The sequence below is a fragment of the Pelodiscus sinensis genome, chromosome 6 (genome assembly GCF_049634645.1).
Source record: "Pelodiscus sinensis isolate JC-2024 chromosome 6, ASM4963464v1, whole genome shotgun sequence".
NCBI lineage: Eukaryota > Metazoa > Chordata > Testudines > Trionychidae > Pelodiscus > Pelodiscus sinensis.
The window spans coordinates 28,455,782-28,475,374 of NC_134716.1; the positions used below are offsets into that span (position 1 = coordinate 28,455,782).

General features: G+C 46.9%; 1 protein-coding gene and 1 pseudogene across 1 annotated transcript in view; both read left to right on the plus strand.

Annotated features, from left to right (window-relative positions):
- Window positions 1–7,747: 7,747 nt before the first annotated feature.
- Window positions 7,748–19,593, plus strand: part of ERMP1 (endoplasmic reticulum metallopeptidase 1) — a 41,604-nt gene continuing 29,758 nt past the window's right edge. Inside the window, exons 1-4 of the mRNA XM_075931613.1 lie at window positions 7,748–8,105; window positions 12,101–12,402; window positions 17,180–17,307; window positions 19,474–19,579. Of these exons, the coding sequence (XP_075787728.1) occupies window positions 7,846–8,105; window positions 12,101–12,402; window positions 17,180–17,307; window positions 19,474–19,579 (796 nt within the window). The 5' untranslated portion in view covers window positions 7,748–7,845. The remainder of the gene's footprint in view (window positions 8,106–12,100; window positions 12,403–17,179; window positions 17,308–19,473; window positions 19,580–19,593) is intronic.
- Window positions 8,121–12,081, plus strand: LOC142829823 (small ribosomal subunit protein mS25 pseudogene; annotated as a pseudogene).

Here is a 19,593-nt window from a genome sequence, read left to right on the forward strand (position 1 = left end):
TAAGGTGACTGCTTCCTCTTCCGAGATTGGGCTATGTCCTAGTTGATCTCTTTGCAGTGAGAGGCAATACAAAGTGCCAGATGGTTGTGTTCCGGGTTCAGTCTTAAGCGGGGCTCTCTGCCAGATGTGTTCCTGTTCAGGTGATCAGAAGGCCTCCTGTACTAGATTCTCCTCATTGGCAGGGTCCAACAAAAGGTCAAGAGGGACAGGGCGACAGTCATCCTTGTTGCACCGTCCTGGCCTCGCCAGCACTGGTTCTGGGTGCTGATGAACCTGGTGTCCCACGTGCCCAGGAGGCTGCTGTTGAAGCTGGACTTGCTTTCCCAAGACCAAGGTTGCCTGCTCCTCCTGAGCCTCAGCTCACTCCACCTGTGTGGTTCATCCATGGCATGTGTGGGAGATGTACAGTGGGTCCTCCTTGTGAGTCTCAAACCCTTGACAAGATCCACTTACACAGCTAAGTAGACCGGCTTCTCCATGTGGACATAGCAACGGTGGGTGGTTCCAGCCAAAGCCTCCCTTTAGAAGATCCTGAACTACCTGCTGTCCCTGAAGCAGCAGGGGCTGGCCTTGGCCACCATCAAAGTCCACTTGGTGGCTATCTCTGCCTTTCACCCACTGCTGCAAGGTCATTCAGTTTTCTCCCATGAGGTCACCTCTCAGATCCTAAGGATCCTGGAGCAACTGTACCCCCCAGGTCAGGGACTCTCCTGCAGTGGGCCCTGAACCTGGTCCTGGCAAAGCTCCCGGGTCCCCCATTCAAGCCATTAGCTATGTGCCCCATCACTACTTTCCTTCAAGATGGCCTTCCTGTTTGCCATCACCTTGGCTAGATGGGTGCCAGAGTTCTGAGCGCTGATGGTGGAATCTCCGTATACCCGGTTCTTCAAGGACAAGGTCCAGTTAAAGCTGCACCGACTTTTCTCCCTAAGGTGGTCTCTGACCAAGACGTTTTTCTGCCAGTCTTCAACCCCAAGCCTCACGTGAACAATGAGGAAAGGCGCCTCCACACGCTTGATGTGCATCAGGCACTGGCTTTTTACCTGGAGAGGACATGGGCCTTTCATAGCTCTATGCAGCTGTTTGTGGTCTAAGCGGAGCATGGGAGGTGTTCCCCTATCTCTTCCTAACAACTGTCTAAATGGATTACTTCCTGCTTCTGCATGTGCTATGAGTTAGCGCAGGCCTGGCCACCAGAGTTGATTAGGACCCGCTCCACTAGGGCTCAAGCGTCCTCACGAGCTTACCTGGCGCATGCCCCAATCCAGGATATCTGCAGGGCAGTGACATGGTCATCGGTACATATCTTCATGTCTCATTATGCCATCACTCAGCAGGCCGGGGGGATAACATGTTTGGCAGGGCTGTTTTGCAATCTGCACTTACATAACCCCTACCCAACCTCCTCAGATACAGCTTAGTCACCCATGTTGAATGGACAAGAGCAATCACTCAAAGAATAGACAGTTACCTGTTCTGTAACTGGTGTTCTTTGAGATGTGTTGCTCATGTCCATTCAACTTCCCACCCTCCTTCCCTCTGTCGGAGTTCCAGCAAGAAGGAATCGATTAGGGATGAGCCAGGGGGTGCCCTACACAGCGCTGTGTGCGTACAACACTCCAGAGGGTGCTGGGACCCTGGCCTCTACAGGTACTGCATATGGAAAAACTTCAGGCACTGGTGCATGAGGCAAGCACACATGCCTATGTTGAACGGACATGCGCAACATACCTGTTCTGTAATTGGTGTTCTTCAAGATAACTGTCTTTTTCAGACGTCTGAGTCTGAAATATCTCCATTCTTCATTTCCTGATTTTTAGAAGCTTTGCTGAACTCCACATTCTGGAAGGGCACAAAGTAACCTCAAGCAATCTTTTCATAAGTGAATTTTCTAGTTTTTCAACAGTGAGAGGAATGATGTTGGTAAGAGATAATGGTTATTTTAAGCAGTTGTAGTTATGTAAATTTTCAATTAAGATAATAAAATGGCCAAGTAATGATGATACCTAGTTTGCAGAGAACTTTACCAAGAAGGAAACTTTATTATCCCTGTTGTACAGAAGGGAAACTGAGGCATAGGGCAGTGACATGACTTGGGTTCCCTAGCAGCCTAATGGCAGAGTTGGTTCACAGTAATTTTAGGCTTGTGAAAGAAGAGTGATTTAAGTCTCTCTCTCTTTCTCTCCCACAACACATAGCCCAACCCCTGACTGTCACCATTTCCTGCTCACCCCTCTCTATCCCATTGAGGATTAACTTTTAGAAGCTGGGTGTGCACACAAGAAAAAGAGCTGTTAATATCTTTTTGAGTTTTAAGAAACACTTATTTCCCCTGTGGGCTGTAACTTGAGAATTTTGCTAATATGTCCCCAAATTTAGTTCAGTTACCCTAACCACACTCTCCTGAGGTACAGCAAATTTCAAGACAATCCGAGTAAGCATGCAAATGTTAGCAGACTAAGACAACTCAACCTTGAAAAGACTTGTCATTTTAGCTATTTCTATTGCTAGTGCTATGCTATAATATTATGTGAAATTAGTAATCAGCAACTGCTATGTGATATGCTTCAAGTATGTACATTCTGAGCTCCTCAGTCTCAGGAGTCTGTTTTTTTATGCATGTTCTTGGCTTCCTAACCAGGGTGGCCAGGGCTTCCTCAGATTGCCCCACATGTGGGGCATGGAGAGAGGCTCATACACCCTCAGAGACATGGAGTCATCTTGCTTCCACTTGGAGACAGGGATTCAGAGACATTCTCAGAGGGAAAGTGCCTTGCCAAATCCTGGCACATACATGGAAAGGGACAATGTGGGGCTGATAAGCATTTATGTCCCTAATATCTCCCCCTGCCACCCACCTCCACGTCACCCTTCACAGTATACATTCCCTTTCCTCCAACTCCCCTTAATTCCCAGTGCCTGTTTTTTCAGCTGAGCCCTTCATTGCCCCCTGCCATCCATCCTCATAATTCCCTGCCCCTCACTGCAGTCCCGTGTTCCTATTCTCCCCACTCCTCCAACCCATCCCAGAATTCCCCATCTTTCCAACATGTAACTTATTTTCTTTTTTTTAAAAATAGCTTGAGCATCTTCTAAACTTTTTCTGTACTCAGATTACATTTCAACAAAATTAAATGAAACAATCACAGCTGACAGAGGCAGAGCATAACCACATGCCTACTTGGTATCTATCTAGACATCTGGCCCATCACCATAGCATCTGTGGATGCTTCTCTACCTCTTAGGTGCTGAGATAAGTGATTGGGAGGAATCTCTTTTAATCACTAACGAATGGTGAGGATGCCCAATTCTTGGATCACCTTAGGATGTTGCATGGGGAGGTCTCTTACCTTACCATCATATTTTCTTTGGAAAGGGAGATGAAGGCAAATTTGTGACTACATGGGCCTTAGTATTATCTCTGTGATTTGACTTCGTTTATCCCTGACCCCACTGAATAGTTTGTTATACATGTAAGTTATACATCTAGAAACAAAGAATGCAAACCATACTTACAGGAATATTATCCTGGAAAACAGTGACTCTAACCAGGATGATAATTAACCATTAGAACTAGTTACCAAGGGTTGTGATAGATTCATATTTACTGGAAATATTTAAATCAAGACTGCATGTTTTACTAAAAGATATAGTTGCAGTTGTAGTTCAACCACAGCTGTTGGACTTGACGTAGGAATTAATTCTGAGAAGTCTTGTGCCCAGTGTTAAGCTAGAGGGTCAGACTAGATAATTTTAATGGTCCTTTCTGTCCATATGATCTGTTAACACTTATATTTTTACCAGAGGCCCAATCCTGCTCCATGTAAGTTACTGGGGCTCTTATTTTCACAGGTACAGTAAAACTCCAATTGTCCGGTATCCAGTGGTCCGGCACTCCTGATAGTCCGGCACCAACTGGAACCTGGAAGTGCTCCGGCCAGCCGGACAACTGGAGCTGCTCCCCACCACTTCCTCAAGTCCGCTGCTGCCACTGCTGAAACTGACCAGCTGCGGACCTGGGCAGAGCAGCTGGGGTGCTGCTGGGTTGGTCCCACAGCGCTGCCCCTCACCAGCACCTGGTTCGCCTCACGCTGCACCATTCCCCGCCCAACCCCCCACTCCCAGACCCGTCACAGCCCCCCTGCCGGAGTACCTCCTGATACTCTGGCATATCCGATAATCCGGCACCCCCTGGGTCCCAAAGATGCCGGATTATCAGAAGTCTGCTGTATTTGGGTGGCTAACTCAGAGTATGACTACACTACACAGCTTTTAGTACCAGGTTGTGTTGATACAGCAGTGTCACCTAAAAGTCAGAGGCTTCGTTTACACTGCTGGTTTTGCTGGCAGTGAGTATGCAAATGAGGGGTGGATTAGCATATCATTGTACCTCATTTGCATAATGCATGCAAGCCGTTTTTGCAGGAAAAAAAAGTAGTGTGGACGTTTTCTTTTTGCGCAAAAACCCCTTTTCCCATCAGACCCTTATGTCCCAAAAAAGGAGGTTTACCGATCTGGTGGGAAAAGGGGTTTTTGCTCAAAAAGAAAACATCCACACTGCTTGTTTTTGCATAAAGACCCCTAGGCAAAAACGGATTGGCAGAAAGTATGCAAATGAGATCACATTTCATGCAAATGGGTCCATTATTAGCATATTTTTTGCCGAGAAAACTCGTAATGTAGACATAGCCAGACAATGTAAACACTGTTCACACTTTTGCAGACAAAGCAAATGTTGTCTTTGAGGGATTGAGAGGAGTAAGCACCGGTGAAGGACAAAAGCTTTGTTGCTCAATTGCCAGTGTAGACAAAGCCTCAGTGGGAGAGAGATGCCTAATACTTTTGAAGGATTTTGACGTGGACCTGGGAATTTTATAGTTAATTTCAAACGGAGCAGAAGCAGGCCTCAGGTTCCTAAGGATCCAGATGCTGAATTCTTATTTTTTCTCCAGTTACAATAATGCTTACAATCAACTCATATGCTCCAGTGAACAAGGCTTTCCTGCCCAATTACCCCGTGAGAAAATGGAGTGGCAGTGAAAGAATTATATGCTAAACTAAGCACACATTTACATAAACAAAGTCAAACTGAAAAACTGCTAAATCATTTGGTCCAAAATTAGGTCAGATTCTGTAAAGAAAGGAAGTTTCCCTGAGTAACATAGCATAAGGGCTCTGTTCCATGTTTTTTTGACTGACATTCAGGTCATATTGGAACATATACACAGTGCAATATGCATCCAACTTGCTGTAGGTTACAAAGAGCTATCCTAAGTGTTGTCAACTTTTTTGAGCACTCACGAGTATTGTCAGTTGGAGAAGTCTCAGAAAACTGTCTTCAGTAATAGAGAATTATTTGTGAAATTTGAATTGACAGAGTGATGCCTTGTTATGTTGGTCCAAGAATAGTAGAGTCTGGGTCAGAGGTGAGCAATAATTTTTGATCACAGAAGGGGCAGGGCCAGGACCCCTCCATGCTTCCCCACCTACATACAATGATTGGTCTGGGGATGGGGAAGTGTCCAAAGTCTTCCTCCCCCCCACCCGAACTGCCAAGCTATTCTGAACAGCTGGCTGTTCCCTCTAGGTACCCATGCCCCTGGTGTGGGAGGAGACTTTGCATGCTCCCCCTGCTGCCCCTGGGTCAATCAGGGCCTGGGAAGGGGGAGCACATGAAGTTTCTTGCTCCCTGCCCCTGCCCTGCAAGGGAGCTCTGTGCTTAGAGTCAACTGCCTGTTGAGCAGCACCTTTAAGTGCTGAGCCCTTTGAGGGCAGGAGGAGACTTCGTGCACTCTCCTCTGTTCCCAGGCCATGACTGGCCTAGGAGCGGGAGGAATGGCAGGGCCTCTGCAGGCCGGATCAACTCCCTTGGCAGGCGGATGTGGCCCACAGAAGTCCTTTTGCCTACCCTTGGTCTTGGTAGATGATGTAATATTTTCCATTGGATCAATGGAAGTTGATCCCAGTATATTATCTTACTGACCTTGTCTGTTAGAATAATAAAACAGAACTTTAGTCTACAAGGCATACTGTTAACACTGATAGGTCTTAGATTTACATCTTACCTGAAAAATATTTTTGGTTTTCTAATATCCCCACTAATAATAAAGCCCAAGCAACCCCCCATGACACTTTTTAAAGAAAAGGCTGAAGCAATATTAAAATTCTAATCCTCAGAGAGTCCATTGAATTTAATAAACTTGGGATAGGAGATTGTATGCATGTCTAAGCATCTTGTGTTCTCTGTATTCTCTCTGCTGTCTCCATTCCAGTAAGCAGCTGCAGATTGAAATTTTCAACTATTTGAGTCCCTTGCCCATTTACAAAATGAATGGTACCTGATGCGAGGCCATAGAATTTTCCATGAAGACAGCCAGCAGCATTGATGGATGAGGGGAGATTCCTCTTTTCTTTTAAATAGATTTTTCATACCATCTACAATGTTAAGAATGTAGGACCTATCCCCTACAGCCATTACTTACCAGAACAGTCCCTTGAGTCATTACTGGAGTCAAGTGAATCTGCTCTTGGGGAAAAATGGGCTTCCTATTGGTTTACTCCTCTGGTAACAACAGATGAGGAACCAGGTTCTTATTTTGTAATTTAGACTCTGGCATGGTAGGCACAATGGCTTGGCATTGTTGGCATCATAGGCCAGGTATGCAGAGGTGGAAGTAAGGTAGTGCACCAGTAAGAAAGTGGGTGGCTGGGGGTGGGCTCCAGGGCTGGCCTGAGCCCTTTTGGCACCCGGGCTCGGGGCTCTGCCCCCAGGCGCACAGCACATGTGCGGGCTGGCCACAGCTGCTGGCGTGCAGCCTGCAGCTTGTCCCCGGGGCGCACAGTGCATGCGCTGACTGGCTCGGCCTGCATGCGTGCCAGGCCCTGCAGGGCCCCATGGTCATGGGGGGAAGGACGCTGCTGGCTGGCGCCACAGGGGCCGGCGCTGCGGAAGCCAGGTGCACAGCGCCTGATGGCAGCAATAAGGGACGCCGCACGCCCCTTACAGCTGCTATCAGGTGCCCTCCATCTATTGACGCCCTGGGGAGCTGCCTGTCTCACCCATGCCTCGGTCCGGCCCTGGCGGGGTCTTAATCTTGTCCTCCTCCCCACCCCACCAGTTGAGCCTGGCAACTGGGACCCTGGCAGGAGGGACACATGGTGCCGGTAGGAGAATCTGGAGCCGTGCAGCTGAGACACCCTGGGGGGAGCAGCAGAGGGGTGTGTGGGTGAGACTGACCCTGCCCATTCTTAGCTCCCGTCCCGTCCCATCCCCTACCCTCAGCCGCCCACTCGGCATGGGGCAGGGTCCCCAACAGGGACTGCCCCAGCTCAGAGCCTCTCATCTCACCCCCCCCCCCTGCCATGGCCCCTCCCCCCACCCAGAGCCCCTTATCTCACCCCCCCCCAGCCCCTGCCATGGCCCCTCCCCCCACCCAGAGCCCCTTATCTCACCCCCCCAGCCCCTGCCATGACCCCTCCCCCCACCCAGAGCCTCTCATCTCACCCCCCCCCCAGCCCCTGCCATGGCCCCTCCCCCCACCCAGAGCCCCTTATCTCACCCCCCCCAGCCCCTGCCATGGCCCCTCCCCCCCCCCAGAGCCTCTCATCTCACCCCCCCCCCAGCCCCTGCCATGGCCCCTCCCACCACCCAGCACTTAAGTGTCTCGCAGGTGCTGGGATCTCACCCCCCCCCCCCCCCGGGCATTCCTGCAGGGCCAGGGCGCATCCCCACGTGACTCCTCAGGCGCCGGCAGCTCCCCTCCCCCTCCCCCGCGCAAACGGGCCGAGCCGGTTTGACCCGGCCCCGTAGCCGGCTCGCGGGCTGCCCGGCGGCTCGCGCTGGTCATGGAGCGGGGCGCGGCGGCCGTGAGGCGGCTCCGGGCCGCGGGCGGCGAGCGGGAGCCCCGGGGCCTGCAGCTGCCGCCGGGGCGCGGGGAGGACCCCGGCGGGAAGAAGCGGGGCTCGCGCTGGCGGCCGCTGCCGGAGGCGCGGGGGGCGCTGCTGCTGCTGCTCTACCTGCTGGCGCTGCGGGCCCTGGTGCAGCTCTCCCTGCGGCAGCTGCTGCGCCGGCCCGGGCCGCCGGACTTCAGCGCCCCCCGCGCCAGGTACATCCCCCCCCCCCCGCCCCTCCTGGGACCCCCGACCCCCGGGCAGGCGAGGGACGCGCCGGGAGAGAGTCTCGGCCCCGCGGCCTCGCCCCTCCCAGCGTGGCCTTTGCTGCGCGCACCGGCCGCTGGACAGACAGTAGAGCTGGGGGGCGACCTTGCAGCCCCGTGAGCCATCTGCCCGCCCGAGCGGTTCCCGTTCCCGGCCCCAGCATGGCTGCTGCAGCCATGTGGACCAGGGGTGCGTGTCCCTCCCCTTCCCGCACGTCCAGCCCCTGCTCCCCTCTGCCCCATCTTTTCCTACCCCTGCTCTGTCCTCCCACCCCCATTGCACCCTTTCCCCCAAAGCCCCTTCCCCCGAGGGTCATGTGCTTGGAGATTGTGTGTGTGTGGGGGGGGTCTGGTGCGGGGTAGCAGCAGGGATCAAGCCCCCTGCACTCACGAAGCAGAACTATGCAGCAGCCTCTGCTCTGCTCCACCACCATCTCCTAGGCCAGGCTGGTCACTCTGTTTCACTACAGCAGCGGGAAGTGGTGCGTCCTAGTCTGGACTGGTTTGGAAGAGGGCAGTGGAGTGGAGCGGGCTGCTGTGCCGCTCTCACCCCTATGGCTCCCATTGCCATGGTGAGTGCGGGGAGTCTGACCCCCTGCAGGTGGCCCCAATTTGCTCTGGGCCCGACAGGTTAACTGGAGAATAGGGCACCATCTTGTCCGTAGGATGGTTGAGGCAGCCATTATGGGGTCCAGGGCCTCTGTATTGGACTGTCCTATGGACGGGATGGCTCTGCACACTAAGGATGTTAAGTATAGTGTAATTCACTAATTGAATAATCGATTTATTGTTGCATCGGCTATTCGATTAGTTCAGTGGTCCCCAACCTTTAGAGGCTCCCGGGGGGTGGGGCCACTCACGAGCTGAGCGCCCGGGGGGTGGGGCCACGCGTCCTGGGGCACGCCAGGGGCGGGGATGCCCTTGCACCCGGCACCGGCATGTGCCCCAGGGCTGGGGCTGCCCGAGCGCCTTGTGCCGTGGGCCCCGGGGCCGGCGCCGCCCCCCAAGCTGCGTGCCTGGGGCCAGCACCGGCGCCACGTGCCCGCATGTGCCCCGGGGCTGGGGCCGCCCGAGCACCGCACACCAGGCGCCGGTGCATGTCGCGTGCCGGGGGCGGGGCTGGCCCAGGTTGTCGGCGGGCGCACACAAATGCCCAGGCGGGCGCCATGGCGCCCGCGGGCACCGCGTTGGGGACCACTGGATTAGTTGATAGGGTGGCGTTGTCCCTTTGAAACACTGGCCCAGCTGACTATGGGCTCCATGCGACACTGCTGCTTTGAAACGCTGCCATTGCATTTCAAAGGGACTGTGCCACATGGAACCCAGGGTCAGCTCCATGTGGTGCTGCCGCTTTGAAACGCTACGGCGGCATTTCAATGTGGCAGCCCTGCCTCTTTGAAGTACCTCCTCTTCCCCCTCCCTTTACTGCTGGCAGGGAGAGGCTGACCCTGGACTGGCCCTGGCCCTCCCCCAGGACCCACCTTCTTCCCTCACCAGAATTCCTCTTCCTGTAACTGCTAGCCTCGACTGTTAAGTGAACAACATGTAGAACTTCCCCCCCATGTCTCCCTTCCCAAGCTCTGGGCAGTTAGGCCAGAGGTGTGTGGTGGATGCCCACTCCAGCCAGAGCCGGAGCCTGCCCGTGTGTGTGCTGGGGGGGGGGGGGTCCCGCCAGCTGCAGCCATGCCCATGAAGGGCCGCTTCCCCATCTGCAGGACCCTGCAGTACTTGAGCCAGGGCAAGGTCATCTTCAAAAGCTCGGTGAAGGTGCTGACTGAATTACAACACCCATGGGGAGCTGAGGAAGGGGGCCAGGAAATGTGTTTTTCAACATCCCCCAGATTCAGTACAAAACCCTTTGGGTGCAGATCATGATGTTTAGGAACATGACCCCTTTGCCATTCCTAAGGTTCTACTTAGATAGTGGTGAGCAAGTCTTGTTTGATGTGGAAGGTAAAAAGCAACAAAGAGATAGTGGGTTAAAGCAAGGAAACACTACAAAAAGAGGAGCAAGACGAAAAGAAGCTTTCTCTTCCTGCAACCTTTGGACCCAAAAAATATCACTTGCGTGAATGTGTGTGTGAAATTGAAGGCCAGATTCCCTGCCCTGGTCTAGTACCGCTGTCTAAAGGGATGACAGGCAAATATAAAGGCACCATGAAAGAAAAAACACATTGATTTAACAGATCAGGCACTTCTGCTGCCATTCAAGATGCAGACAGTCATAGGATACAGGGTGCTTCAGTAACTGAGGCAGACTTCTCAGTGTCATCTCCCTTCCCCCTCTCCGTCCCCCCCCCCCCCCAAAACCTGGTCCATTTGATTAGAAGGAAGTCCTTGATTCAGAGGTGGTTGGACCCACTAATACTGGTCAGACATGTGGAAAGACATTTTTAAATAAATTTCCTACTGGGTAGGGGACATGTGGCTCCCAAACCCTAGTGCCTCCATCTTCCCCAAGCACAGGGCAGGTGGCACAGCTCTCCTAGTTGTCCTACCCTTCCAAACATGGGGATACTTGGGGGCCCCCAGCACTTGGTGGCCCCAGCCACCCCAAGTCCTGGCTTCCCCAGCACACTTCCCTAAAGCCTGGGGTGAGGCAACAGGGAACGGGAAGCAGGAGCGGGGTTCGGAGAAGATCATGGATGGGACCATGCTGGGCTGTTGGGGAAGGCACAGCCTTTTCCACCCTATAGGATGCATTGCCCTTGTTCCAGGGCCCAATCAATAGTTGTACCAGGCATTGTACAAACTCAGAAACAGGTTTGCTTCCCTGAAGAATTACAATTCTGGGAAAATGGGAGAGATGTGCACTACATAGGGACACATCCGCTTCCTTTCACCTTTGATTGAAGAGCACTCATTTCTGGAATTCCACTCCCCTCCCTGGTCTGTCAGCATCTGAAATTGTTAACTTTTCCTCCAATCAACAAAGTCTGTCTCTTAGGCCACAGCTTTGCTCATGCAGCCACACTACTATAAGACTGTGTAGTCGCTCTATACTGACAGTGGGGATCTCACATGTCAACCATATCAACGTATGGCAGTAACTATGCTAGTGGGTGAAGCTCTCCAGCAGACATAGTACTATGCATAATACCAATTATGCCAGCAAAATTTATATTGTTTGTTTTTCATGCCACTGAGCGTCATAATTTTTGCCAGCATCAGTGGTAGTATAGATATGTCATACTCTGGTTAGTAACCCTGCCATAGTATTTACACTGCTATAGTTACCCGCGTTAGCTAAATTTTAGTATGGGTATGGCTGCCTTTACTAACACCTTTCTTTACTTGCAGTGTAGCTGTATCGTGGGGAGAAAGTGGGCTAAATATTTAAGAGCTGTGGTTTTCTTTTGGCATTCTAGTAGGTTTTATTTTATTGGTGAATAAATATTAACATTTGGGTGATAAAATTGTTTTCCTTAGTGTTATGTATCTTAAATTTTAATTTGTTTTGGAAAGGTGCTTGAAAGATTGAAATAGATTTATTTTATATTTATGACTTGCTTCATTGTAAATTTTACTAAGAATGTGCTTGTTCAGATCTGAGGGACATGGAGAGAGGGTATGTAGTATATATGCATCAAAAAGCAAAAAACTTGACAATCTTCATGCTTTGTTTCTGTGCAGATTTTCACTGTTGACGTTCTTATTTTGAAAGATTAAAAACAGTGATTTGGCATATTGTCATACATAAAGTTTCTTTTTTAGATAGGCAACGTGGCACTGAACAAATGCAGTGTAGCGAGATCTTTCACCCTAATAGCATTTGGAATTTTAAGAGTGTTCATTTGCAGTACATGCTAGCTGATTTAAGCCTCTTCTGCATGTCTTAGGGAGTGGAATGGTATTTGAAAATATACAAATTGTGGCCAAGTTGCATATTGAATTTATTTTTACAAGAAATTTAAATTATTAATTCTTCAATTTATCTCTTGTAGGAAATATCTTGAAAACATAACGGCAGTTGGTCCCAGGACAGTTGGAAGTCCAGAAAATGAAATTCTCACAGTTAACTACCTCTTAGAACAAATTAAGGCTATTGAAATCGAAAGCAGTGTTGCACACAAGATTTCTATAGATATACAGAGGCCAACAGGTTCCTTCAGCATTGACTTCTTAGGTGGTTTTACCAGTTACTATGCAAACATAACTAATGTCGTGGTTAAGCTAGAGCCCCGAAGTGGAGCTAAACATGCTGTGCTATCCAATTGTCACTTTGACTCTGTACCAAACACCCCAGGTAGGTGCCTTTACTTACCTTTGTTGAGTTCTTGTTTTCTTAATATGACAATTTGTATTTGTTTTAAAGGAGGCTGTTGATATAACAGGAAGTACAGAGTGTTGTGGAATGAAGTTAATCAAAGGGACACAGTAATATTAGGTTATAAAATATATTGAGAAGGATAGAATTGGTTGTGCTGGTGGGCAAGTGGTACTATATGTGAAAGAAAGTATAGAATCAAATGAAGTAAAAATCTTAAAAGATCCAAACTGTACCCTAGAATACCTATGGATAGTAATCCCGTGCTTTAATAATAAGAATATAGTAACGAAGATATATTATCAGCCACCAGACCAGGATGGTGATAGTGAGGGTGAATGCTCAGGGAGATTAGAGAGGGTATTAAAATGAACTCAATAATAATGGGGAAGAATGAGCTATTGGATTACTTGGGAGCCTTTTTTGATTTGGTGACATTGATTTTCATAACCTCTCATCTGTTTAAAGGGTGGTATTAGTGGTGGCACATAAGAACTGGAGTGTCTAAGGCAGGAGTGGATGAAAGGGGGTGAGCGGCCCTGCCTCTCCCCCGCCCCCAGGTCAATTAGGGCCAAAATGCGTGGGAAAGCACACAACGTTTCTTCTGCCCTGCCAAGAGCACACAGTACCACTTGCTCCTGGCAGGGTGGGAGAAGGCTTTGCGTGCTTCCCCACCCCCAAGCCCTGATTGGCTTGGAAGCAGAAAAGGGAGCATGCAAAGTCTCCTCCCACTGCCAGGAGCATGGGTATGTATGTGGGGGGCCCTAAGGTGCTCCCCCACCCCCAAACTAATCATGGTCTGTGGGTGGGAAGCAGGAAGTGTCCTGGCCTCGCCCCTTCCACTCGATGCCCTGCCCCTTTCGGTGCGGCCCGGGCCCACTTCAAAAATTTTGGAAGTGGCCCCCGGCAAAAAATTATTGTCCACCCTGGTCTAAGGTCACTGCTTGTATGACTTCTTCCTAGCAAGTGTGGTGAATAGACATATGACTGGTTTGGTATGCATTATAGTGGAGAACCTCCAGTCTTGGGCTTTAAGTAGCCCTGTCTCTAAGAAATTTGCCCTGAATTGACACACTCAGCAGTACCCCCCAAACCTTTCTTTATTATAGTGGCGTAGTCTGGTTTTTATCCACAGAACCTTTGGATAAAAACTAATGATAAAATGCAGTTAATTGACTAGTCGATAAGCACTTCCACATTCCTCCCTTGAAATCCTATAGATATTTCAGCTTGGGCCCTCTAAATTAGTGGAAACATTTTTCTTTAATCTTTGTGCCTTATTTTCCACATTTTCAAAACAGGGATAACATCCCCTCACTTCTTGGTTGTGTGTTGTGAGAATGGATTAATATTTTGTGAAGCACTCTGATACTGTTGTGATGAGCTCTATAGAAAAAACCTGTGAGGACATTAAGTAATTTTGTCTTCAAAGTAGGGATGTTAAATATCGGTTAATTGAGTAGTTGAGTGACCTCATGAATTCTTATCACTTAGTCGATTATTTTATAGTCCCTGGGGGTGGGGCCGGCAGCTACACAGGGTGCCAAGCAGGAGCTAGTCCATGAGGGGAACCAGTTTAAAAAACAGCTCCTCTTGCAGACCAGCTGCTTGTCTCCCTTTGCTGCTGCCTCTGATAAAGAGGCAGCAATGTGGGGAGGCAGAAGCCCCTGTTGGGGAGGGGAGCATCTGAGCTCCTGAACCCAGCTTAAACCAGAACTAAGCCAGGCTGCCTGCTCACCTGGCTCCTAATATACTTTAAATACAGAGCCACATCGGGAGTAGGTTCTGGACCCGGCATGAGCCAGAACTGAGCTGGGCTACTGGACACCCTCCTAAAAAATTTACTGGTTGAGGGAGGAGGGAAATGTGTGTAGTCTGTAGCAGTGTTTCTCAACCAGTGGTACGAGTACCCTTAGGGGTACTCGAGAGAAATCCTGGGGGTACATCAACACAACTGAAATTTGGAGAAAACTGAATTTTTGTGTTAAGTTTTATAGCGCTTTATTATTTTTGTACTTTTTATACCCAAAAATTTCATCGCCCGCCCTGCTACTGTTAAGTTGTTTAAACAAATGTGTTGCAATGGTAGAAAAAAATGTTGTGTCTGAAAACTATAGGTATTGGGGGTACTTATAATTTTTTTTTGGAAAAAGGGGTACTTTATCAAAAAAAAAAAGCTTGAGAAACACTGCTCTATAGCATTAACTTATAAGCTTTTGCTTATCGGTTAATCAACTACACTATTACATCCCTACTTCAAAGCAGTTTTGAATAATGTTCAAAAAATGAGTGTGGCCATATATTGAACCATGAGGAGCAAACAAAATATTGACTAGTTTATCCTGTGCACTGAATGAGGCAGAGCCTTGAAGAAAAGATATTATGTAATTAAGTACTATGAATGAATATTCATATACAACCTTATTTCTGGCACTTTATAACTTTTGAGTACTTAACTTTGCAACCTTAGTAATGTTTTGATGTAGGTTTTTTGTATGTAATTATTAGGGCTTTCAAGTGATTAATAATTAATCATGATTAATCGTGTTGTTAAAAATAGAATACTAGGTAGCTGCGCCCCCTGTTCACTACACTTGCCAACCCCCCCTTTCTGGGGTAGGTATCTGGCTTGGGAAGAGGGTTCAGGGGAGGGGAGCAGGAGTGGGCTGGGGTTGTGGGGTCTCAGCAGAAGGTTGATGGGTCTGGGAGTGTTGGGCTCAGATGGTGGAGGGGACCTGGCCCCAGCAGCTTCTCCCTGGAAGTGCAGCCTCCCCAGCGGCACAGCCCCCCCAGGGTGTGAAGTGGGAGAAGGAGCTGGAGCTGCCCATGCCTGGAAGGGACAGCGCTGAGGCTGGCCACAGCAAGCTGCTGACAGTGGAGGCGGGCAGCAGAGTGAAATGACCAATGACACGATGACATCATTCAGTTATCCCATAGGAAAATATATAAAGAGAAAGAGAGAGAGACTATTAAAATATTTTTAGATGTTTTGTACATTTTCAGATATTGATTTTGATTGCAACACAAAATACAATGTATTTATTTTTGTATTACAAATATTTCATTGTAAAAAATAGTATTTTTCAATTTGTGTAATACCAGTACCGTAGTGCAATCTCTTTATCATGAAAGTAGAACTTACAAATATAGAATTTTGTACCAAAAATAACTGGATTCAAAAACAAAACAATGTAAAACTTGGTCTTACTTGTTCAACCAATTGCTCAAACAAGTTTGTTTGCATTTGTAGAAGTTAATGCTGCCCTCTTATCTACAATATCACCTGAACATGAGAACAGGCATTCACATTGCACTTTTGTAGCTGATGTTACAAGATATTTGCATGCTGGATGTGCTAAAGATTCATATGTCCCTTTGTGCTTAAACCACCATTCAAGAGGTCATATGGCCATGCTGATAATGAATTCTGCTTGATAGTGATGCAAAGCAGTATAGATAGATGCATGTTCATTTTCATCATTAAGTCAGATGCTACCATGAGGAGGTTGATTTTCTTTTTTTTGGTGATTTGGGTTCTGTAGTTTCCACATTACAGTGATACTCTTTTAACACTCTTGAATGCATGCTTTACACCTCATTCTTCTTAGATTTTGGAAGGCACTTCAGATTCTTAAACCTTGGATTGAGTGCTGTAGCAATCTCACATTGGTACCTTCTTTGTATTTTGTTAAATCTGCAGTTAAGTGTTCTATAAACAAACAACATGTGCTGGGTCATCGCCTGAGATTGCTATAACATGAAATAAATTTAAAGAATTTAGGTAAAACAGAGCAGGTGACATAGTTCTCACCCCAAGGAATTCAGTCACAAATGTAATGCATTTTTTTAAACAAACATCATTAGCATGGAAGCATGTCCTCTAGAATGGTGGCTGAAGTATGAAGGGGCATATGAATATTAAGCATCTCTGGAGTGTAAATGGTTTGCAGTGCCAGCTACAAAAGTGTCATACAAAAACCTGTTATTACTTCAAAAGACATAAATAAAAGAGCAGCATTATCTGATATAAATATAAACAAACTTGTATATCTTAGCAATTGGCTGAGCAAGATGTAGGACTGAGTGGACTTGTAGGCTCTAAAGCTTTACATTTTGTTTTTAGTGCAGTTCTGTAACAAAAAACATCTACATTTCTAAGTTGTACTTTCACAATAAAGAGATTGCTCTACACTATTAATATGAAGTGAACTGAAAAATATTTCTTTTGTTCATAAATAATATAAAGGGAGTACTGCATACTTCGTATTCTCTGTTGTAATTGAAATCAATATATTTGAAAATGGAGAAAAACATCTGGTTTTAATTTTCTTCCCCATTGCTATAGGAGACATGTACAAATACAGGAAACTGATTGTGGAAGGGGAAATACTGAAACTTTATTTGTTTGCACATTGGGTATTATCAAAATAAAATAATAAAAAAGAATAATATAATATTAAAACTTTTTGTGTAGTCTTATGTTATGTCACTTGTAACAATTTTCAGAAATGTCTAAATAGTTAAGGGTCTAATCAAGGATATAGGTTTTAACAGTGCTTGTTTTGTTAAAAAAAATGTTCTGGTACTAGGGTTCCAATGGTTTTGTCAAGCAAAAAAAAAAAAAAAAAATCAATCCCCCCAGAAAATAATAAAAAAAAATTTCAAACAGTGTGCCAGGGGAAAAAACAGCCCCTGGGAAAACTTGTTGAGCAAAAAAAACCCTATTCTAACTGTTATCTATTCTGTTTCACTTAAGGTGCCAGTGATGATGCTGTTAGTTGCTCAGTGATGCTGGAAATACTGAACACTCTTTCAAAGTCATCTGATCCCTTGCAACATGCTGTCATATTCCTTTTTAACGGTGCCGAAGAAAGCATTTTGCAGGTAGGATTAATTAGCATAAAACATGCATAATCAGAACCCTGAATTAATGATTGACAAAGTTAATGGCAAGTATAGATATGATTTGCATTTTACAAAACCTAAATCTCAATTACAGATGTTAATCTTTTCAGTTATCTGTGAGAAAAAGCTAATTGCTACTTAAAATTAAATTTATACTCAAATTTTGGGTGGTCACAATGTTACAGCTTTAATGACTGGGTTCCTTAATGTTGCAGGTCAGATGCAGCATTGTGTGTTGCTCAGAGTAAAGGACCGAGAATCTCAATTCTTGTTTTCTACTTCCAACTTGCACTTCTCTGCATTATACACACTTGTTTTCAGATGGGTGCTATACTTAATTCACAGACTTAATATTTATAAATCTTTTGATTTCCTATGATAGTAGGTATAGAAATGCAAATTGATTATTTTATTTGTATGCTGTAAAGCTCTTTTCATTACCCTGGGCAAGTCACAAATTGATGTTATAGCCATTCATTTCCTCCTTTCCATATGTATGGTAAGACTGTGTGGTTCATGCAACTGCAGTAATTCCTCATTTAACACAGTAGATACATTTCAGAAAATGATCGTGCTAAGTGAAAACATGTTATGTGGGGTCAATTTTCCCATTGAAAATAATGGAAAAGGTGGGGGTTGCGTTTCAAGCACACCTGTGCTCGCAGCTCCAGCCTGCACTTATTAGCAGGGTTATAGCAGGGAGGGGAGGTGTTTGGCTCTGGAGAAATGAAGAAAAGGGCAGGGGAGGGGGCTTGCAGCCGGCGGCTGGGTTTCCCCAGCTGGCGGGTCACTGGCAGCTGCACGGGGCTTCCTCTTCCTCCTTACAAAACGGTGGAGGTTTGCCGCTCGCAGTGCAGTTCCCCGGTGATCCCCTCTGGCCAGATGCCTTGCGTCAGGCCAGAGGGAGTCACCGGGGAACGGTGCTGCGAGCAGCAACCCTCTGCCGCTTTGCAGGTAGGCCGGGGAAGCCTCACACAGCTGCTGGCCACTGGCCAGGCTAAGGGGAAATCATGTTGTTGCAGGGACATGGTCGTGTTGTTTGAAAAATGTTCCCTTAAAAAAAAAAACCCCGTGCTATTGCAAAAATGTGTTAAGCAGGCATGTGTTAAGTGAGGAATTACGGTATAACATTTAGTCAGTGAAAGTTAACAGACCTTGTAATTCTAAAGATTCATATACTGTACAGGCATGATTGTCACTTAGATTCAGGCCACTTTTACATCATTCTGGAAGTGAAAGTGATGTTAGTGCTCAGTTTACATTTACACTGCAAGTCTATCCGTACTAGTGTATTGATAGGGAAGTCTATGTTGTAATATATGGTTCTTCATTTATAATTTAGGAAGAACGATATGTTTAGTAAGCCATAGTAGGGAACGTTTTATATTCCTGATAATAGTAGTTATTACTTAAATACATTTTGTTTTGTCATTATAACAAAAACAAACTATGCTCAACTAGATCTTAAACTTTCTACTTATGCTAAACTATTGTTTGTAGGCATTTTAGCTTGTAACCTCTTTGGGACAAAGACTGTGTGTCTGTGATTGTTCAGGGCCTGGCTGATTGGGCTCTATAGTATATAATACATATTAAATAATATTTGGATCGGACATGAAACAATGAGCATGAACATAAAAGTTGTTGAGAGGAACGTAATATCCCATTTAATCAGTTAGCTAGTTAAATGTATTGTTTAACCGGTTAACTGCTTAAATTGGGGCAGGTGGAGGGGCCACTCTAGCTCGATGGGCTGGAGCAGCACCCTGACACAGGTAGACGCTACTCTGACTGGGCTGGAGCAGCTGCTGTTACAGTTAATTGTCGGGGGCTGGAACTGGTAAGCATTACTTGGTAAAGGTGATGCTAACTGATTAACCATTCATATTCTTAGTGGTTCAGGGCATGAACAAAGATGAAACATCTTGTGGTGGTGTTATGGACATGACACCACTGTTACAGCTGGATGAATTCTCTTATGTTGATGGTTCCTCTTCTCTTGCCCTCAAGTACATTTCTGGCCTCACCTGCAGTGCACCTATGATCTTCCCCTGTCAAAATCTGAATTCCAGATGCTTCTGATGGAAAATTACCTCTAGGCTTTGTTTTAAAAATATTTGACCTATATCTTTTCTTCCTGTCAAGGCGAGTCATGGCTTCATTACACAACACCGCTGGGCCAAGTTGATTAAAGCATTTATCAACCTGGAGGCAGCAGGTGTAGGAGGGAAAGAGCTTGTATTTCAAACAGGTATGATCATGCAT